Source organism: Rhagoletis pomonella, unplaced genomic scaffold (assembly GCF_013731165.1).
Source record: "Rhagoletis pomonella isolate Grant_MI unplaced genomic scaffold, Rhpom_1.0 Rhpom_scaffold_07120, whole genome shotgun sequence".
NCBI classification, from domain to species: domain Eukaryota; kingdom Metazoa; phylum Arthropoda; class Insecta; order Diptera; family Tephritidae; genus Rhagoletis; species Rhagoletis pomonella.
Window position 1 is genome coordinate 1 of NW_023465649.1, and position 6,329 is coordinate 6,329.

The 6,329-nt window shown below is 42.7% G+C and overlaps 1 protein-coding gene across 1 annotated transcript in view; it reads right to left on the reverse strand.

Moving 5' to 3' along the window:
• Positions 1-20: 20 nt before the first annotated feature.
• LOC118755719 overlaps positions 21-6,329 on the reverse strand; it is an 8,431-nt gene continuing 2,122 nt past the window's right edge. The window contains exon 2 of the mRNA XM_036490542.1: positions 21-725. Coding sequence (XP_036346435.1) covers positions 305-725 — 421 coding nt within the window. The 3' untranslated portion in view covers positions 21-304. The remainder of the gene's footprint in view (positions 726-6,329) is intronic.

The window sequence follows — 6,329 nt, forward strand, 5'->3', positions numbered from 1 at the left end:
AAATAAAGAGGTACAAATGTACGAAATTCTATAATTAAATCGAGTTGAGACTTAAAATGACTCAAAGGCACGTCCGTGCTGTACGACGGTCGCGCTTATATCTTTAATTGTAGCTTTTTACATTTCAATTTCATTTCATACTTCAGTAGATAAATTCAGTGAGTTTATACAAAAACAACTTTCTGGAGGATTTTTGTTTAGAGGAATTTTAGAAACTAGTCGAATAGAGTGAGGTTGCCACCTCGCTCTCCTTCATCGTCGACATGCCGCCGCCCTTGCACGGGTGCAACATTTAGTAGGCTGTCTAGCTGTCGATACGCGAAACGGCATTGGGTTTCCTTGATAACAAAAGGCGTCCACACGGACAATTCCGCGGTTTAAAGCGGGCCGTAAGTGACTTCGACTTCGATGTCTTCATTGCCGTAGAGCGGCGTTCTGTCTCGCGTTTCGATCTGCGTCCCACAGCATGTTGAGCAGGTTTGCGTTCCCCAGTGGAATTGGCAGTTGGGCGGTGAAGAAGCGTGTGGTGTCCTAATTTACATATTCTGCAGCTATTCCGAGATGGGCATGCACCGGTCTTGTGGGATCGGGCCAAACAGTTCATGCAATATTTATGAACGCGGACAGCTTCTATGCGATCGGCCACACTCATCTCTCGAAAACAAGCGCAGGTTTGCAGAGCATGAAAACGGCAGCACAGTTGACACTGATATACATCCGGGGTTCTGTAAAAGATCAACAAGTGAATTAGTACGAGTTGGTAGAGTTGGAGCTAATGGACTGTAATTAGAAAATAATAGTGTTATAAGTATTTGAGCTGATTGGACTATATGGTAGACGAGTTATTCAATTAGAGTTATGAGTGAGTGGAGGAGGTAGAGGGCATAATTTGACTATTGGTCGGGTATAAATCCCAGCTTGAGTTCTGACCTCAGCGACTCTAATGTGGTTATCGTGGCCTCGATGGAGTTTGAGTACTCTTCCAAGGCACCATTCCTGTGGTGGCAAGAGATCATCTTTGACAACTACCAACTCTCCTTCCTCAATATCCTTCTGGGGTTGTCGCCATTTATGACGTCTGTGAAGCTCGCGTAGATATTCCGCTTTCCATCGTCTACTGAATTCCTGATGGAGAATTTTTAATTTTTGCCAGCGATTGGCCAAGGATAGGGTTTCTTCAGTTGGCTCCGGGATAGCCATAAGGGGTGCGCCTCGGAGAAAGTGACCCGGAGTGAGCACTAGGAGATCCGTGGGATCTTCGGACATGGGTGATAATGGCCTTGAGTTCAAAACTGCCTCTATGCGTATAAGAAGCGTTGAAAATTCTTCGAAAGTGAATTTTTGGGTGCCAGCAACTTTTATGAAGTGGGTTTTGAAACTTTTAACGGCAGCTTCCCACAGGCCGCCCATATGGGGAGCGTATGGAGGAATGAACTGCCATTCAAACCCATGAGTTTCGTATTTTTTAGAGGTCTCGACAGACACCTGGGTAAGGAAATTTGCATAGTCTTTGAGTAATGTGCGATGAGCTCCGATAAATGTTTTGCCATTATCGGACATAACTTTCGCGGGCATTCCTCGTCGCCCTACGAAGCGTGCGAACGCTGCTAAAAAATGCACTTGTGGTTAAGTCTGAACAGACTTCCAAGTGAATTGCTTTTGTCGCAAAACAAACAAATACACAAGTGTAAGCTTTATGATAGGGTGCGTTACGGATTAAACCGGCTTTTAACAAAAAAGGGCCTGCGAAATCTACACCGGTAGTGTGGAATGGTACTGACAACGTAACTCTTTCGGGAGGAAGGGCTGCCATTATTTGAGAACGAACGTTTTGTCTATGAATAGTGCAGAGTTTACATTGAACTATACACTTTTTTATGTACGATTTCAAACGTGGGACAAAGAACTCTTGCTGAGTCATACGAACCATAAGAGACTTTTCCGCATGCAAGAGAGTTGTGTGGAGAAAATTTAAATAAAGTGTACAAAATCTGGAGTTTCCGGGCAGTATGATGGGATGACGCTCATTGTAGCTTAAACCAGAATGCGCCAACCTACCATTTACTCGCATTAGACCTGTTTTGTCAATAAATGGGTTTAGAGATAGTAAACTACTTTTCTTGTTGAGGGGTTCAGTGGCCGATAATTGTAAATATTCATCGCAATAGTGACGTTTTTGGGCAACAATAATTAGTTGGGTTTTTGAGTGTTGGATTTCCGGGTGGGTTAAGGAATCCTTGTTTTGGGAGATCTTTCGAGATTTTTGGATAAAGCGAAACACGTAGGCTATGATGCGCAAGGCTTTTCCAAACGAGGAAAATTGGTCTAGTACATTTTCGGGCTTGCTAAAATGGAAAACTTTTATTTTTCTTTGCTCTGGAGGTAGAGTCCTTTGTGGTTGGGATTGGGGCCAAGCCTTTGGAGTTTCGATGAGCCAGTCTGGTCCATGCCACCATATGGCTTTGGAGACAAGCTCTTGAGGAGGGCATCCTCGAGTTCCTAGATCTGCAGGATTGTCAGCACTGTTTACATGTCGCCACGTACCATTTCCTACGTTTTTTACGATTTGGGTTATGCGATTGGCGACGTAGGTTTTCCACACATAAGGGGGTTTCTCTAACCATGCGAGAACAATGGATGAATCGCACCATAGAAATAGTTTTACATCCTTTAGATGGAGTTTTTCCTGAACTTGGTGAGCGAGTTTGCTGACGAGGACAGCTCCACAGAGTTCCAACCGTGGTAAGCTGATAGTTTGAACTGGGGCTACTTTGCTTTTTGCCACGAGAAGTTGAGAAGTGGCTGCGTTGATACCGTCGTGGCAGCGAAGGTACAAACAGGCACAATATGCGTCTTGAGACGCGTCACAAAATCCATGGAGCTCGACATTATGTTTAGGTGAGTATCCTATCCATCGTGGGATTTCGATTTTTCCTACCGATTGCAGATTTTCGACAAACGTACGCCAAGCATGAAGCGAGGTGGGTTTTGCGCACTCGTCCCAATGGGTACCTTCTTTCCAAAGGTCTTGCAAGAGGATTTTTGCTTTAACCATTATAGGCGATAGCCATCCTGCCGGGTCAAAAAGTTTAGCAACAGCAGAAAGGATCTGACGTTTTGTGGCTGGGTATGGAGTTGCGAGAGGGTTAAATGTGTACGAAAAAGAGTCCGATACAGCGTTCCACTGTATTCCGAGGGTTTTTGTTGTACTGGAGTCTTCAAGTTTTAAAAAATTCGAGTCTAAAAGATTATTTTGGGGTATATTTTCTATAGTTTTTGAGTTGTTGGCCGTGATTTTTTTGAGAGGGAAGCCAGCTGAACCTAAAACTTGAGTGAATTGGGTGAGTGAGTTTTGAGCTGTTTCAAGGTCATGTCCTCCAGAAAAAACATCATCAACATATGTTTCTTCTTTAAGGATTCTCGTACAACATGGGTATTTTAATACAGTCATCAGCTAGCTGGTGAAGTGTTCTGATAGCTAAAAATGGGGCACAGTTTACGCCAAAGGTGACTGTTTTGAGTTTATAATCTTCCGGGCCCTTTCTAAATACGATTCGTTGAAAGTTTTTGTCCTTTTCGTTAACCCATATCTGTCGATACATCTTCTCTATATCGCCGTTAAATACATATTTGTATAGTCTCCAGTTGATAATCAACATTGTAAGGTCAGTTTGGAGAGTGGGACCGGTGTGGAGAACGTCATTGAGCGAGTTTCCTGAGCTGGTAGCTTTGGAGGCATTGAAGACTACCCGTACTTTAGTGGTTTTACTTTCGGGTCGCAAAACGGCATGATGTGGGAGATAAAATGAGTAATATTTTCCACCTTCAATGATTTCATGAGAAGTAGTTGTCTCCATGTGATTTAGGGTTATGTACTCTTCAAGCACTTCAGAATATGTGTCCCTGATGTTCTCTTTTTTAGACAGATTGCGCTCCATACTAAGAAATTGGCATAAACTTGAGTATCGGGAATGTCCTAGGGCAATGGATTCGGGAAATTGCGTTTTAAATGGCAGCCGAACTTCATATCGGCCATCTGCTCTCCTGATTGTGGTGTTACTATATAATTTCTCACATATTTCATCTTCTTCCGAGAGTTGAGGCGGGTCCGAGATGTCTTCCTGTTCCCAGAACTTCTTTAAACGATCGCCGAGGCAGTCTTCCTTGCTTTCTTCGACTCGTGTCGAAAATGATGTGACTTGGGCTTGGACTGGGCCGCTCAAAATCCATCCAAAAATGGTGTTTTGTGCTAACAATCCTCCACTCACATTTTGTAAGCCTGGTACAAATATTTTCGGTGTAAGATCGCTACCAATCACCAGATCTATTTTGCCTGGAGTAAAACAGGTGGGATCGGCGAGATCTAAGGAAGCGAACTGGGTGAGATCTATGCTCTTCAATCTGAATGCCGGAAGAAACTGAGTGAGCTGGGGCAAAACTATAGCATTTGTTTCCATTGTGATTTGTGCGTCCGTTGAACATATCCTTATCAAACAAGTCTGATGTGAGTTTTGCACGACTTTTCCCCCCATGCCAGATATCTCATAGTGTGCTCTTTGTGTAGGAAGTTTTAATAGATTTTTCGCTCTTGAGGAGGTGAAGGTTTTCTCTGAGCCAGGGTCAATTAGAGCTCTCAATCTATAAATCTCTCCTAAATGTAAAATGGGCACAATAGCAGTTGGGAGTAAAGTTTTTTCCTTACTACTGGAGTGGTGAGCTTGAACGAATTCTTGCTCTTCCTGAGTGTGCTCAACATTTTGCATTAGTAGTGATTGGGGATGCGGGGATGGATTTGTAGACCTAGCTGTTGTTGTGTGAACTGCCGACCTTTGGGATTTGGAGTTTGCGCTGGAGTTCGGATTCGAGTTGGAGCTTTGTGTTTGAGAGTTATTTATATGTAACATTGAGTGATGTCGTCTTTGGCAGTAAACACAACTGAAGCTGCTTCTACATTCCCTTGAATTGTGAGAAAAATCCAGACAGTTTTTACAGTAGTTGTTCTCTTTGATGAAGGTCAACCGTTCTTGAACTGTTATTGTTCTGAATTTGGAACATATTTTAAGTGGGTGCGCTGGGACCGCTTTACACAACTTGCAGGAATTAAAAAATCTTTGCTCATTGTGGTATACGCGTGTTTTTGTAGAGTTTTGGTTTGAGTTGAGGGTTTGAGACTTGGTTGAGTTTAAACTTGGCTGAAAACTTTGAAAACTTGGCTTATAAGTGGAATTTTGATTTGGGTTTTGGCTTATCTTCGATTTTGCTGGCCTATGAGCACTTAACCTCTCTAAGACTTCGTATCGAGTGGTGAGGAATGAGTTCATTTCAGACCAGAGTGGAAGATCTTTTCTCGATGATAGAGATTGCTCCCAAAGAGCTAAAGTTTCTTCTGGGAGTTTTGAGGTGCATATATGCACTAAGATTGGGTCCCAATTCGATACGGAAACATTTTGAGCTTTTAATGTGGAGAGACAATTGTTGATGGTGTTTTGCAGTTTTTGTAGAGAGGCGCTATTTTCACCATGAACTGGCTGAAGATTGAAGAGTGTCTTGAGTTGGTTGTCAACCAAAATTCTACGGTTCTCGTATCGCGATCTTAGGGCTTCCCATGCGAGATCGAAGCTTTCGTCGCAGAGCGGATATTGCCTCACTATTGTTCCTGCTTGACCCTTTGTTTTGTGCCTTAAATAGAACAGTTTTTGTGCCGGGGTGAGTTTGGGGTGTTTTATGTACACAGCTGTGAACATGTCTCTGAAGCCTGGCCACTCTTCGTATCCACCATAAAAATCTTGGGTGTCACATGGCGGTACTTGCAGGTAAACGCCCGACGACTCTGCTTTATTTTCTGAGGGGATTGGGTTTGGCGGTTTTGAGCTGGGAGGTTGGGGTCTTAAGACTTCTAATGCATCTGTCATCTCCGCTTTGGAATTTTGGTAGCTTTGCATACATTTGTCGTATTTCTGCTCTACCGCTTCACTTATATTTGTGTAGGAACCAGAGATGCTCACAGATTGGTATGTTTCGTATACCATTTCCCAATTTTGATCGAGCTGAGACAATTTAATTTTGATAAGGGATTCAGTTTGATCCGAAAGTATGGAGGACGACCATTTAGAACAGAAAACTTCCAATCTATTGGTTTCGAAAATAAATTTTCTGAATTCTTTATCCCCTTTTGACCTAGAGCTATCTCGCTTTTTAGCTTCGGATGCTTGCTTTGGCTCTGTATCGAGTTGATCCTTATTTTCAGGCATCTTTAAAAAGGCTTACGTAGTTAAGTGCAGAGTTTCGAAAATTTGGGTTTTTTTTTTTTTTTTTTTTTTTTTTTTTTG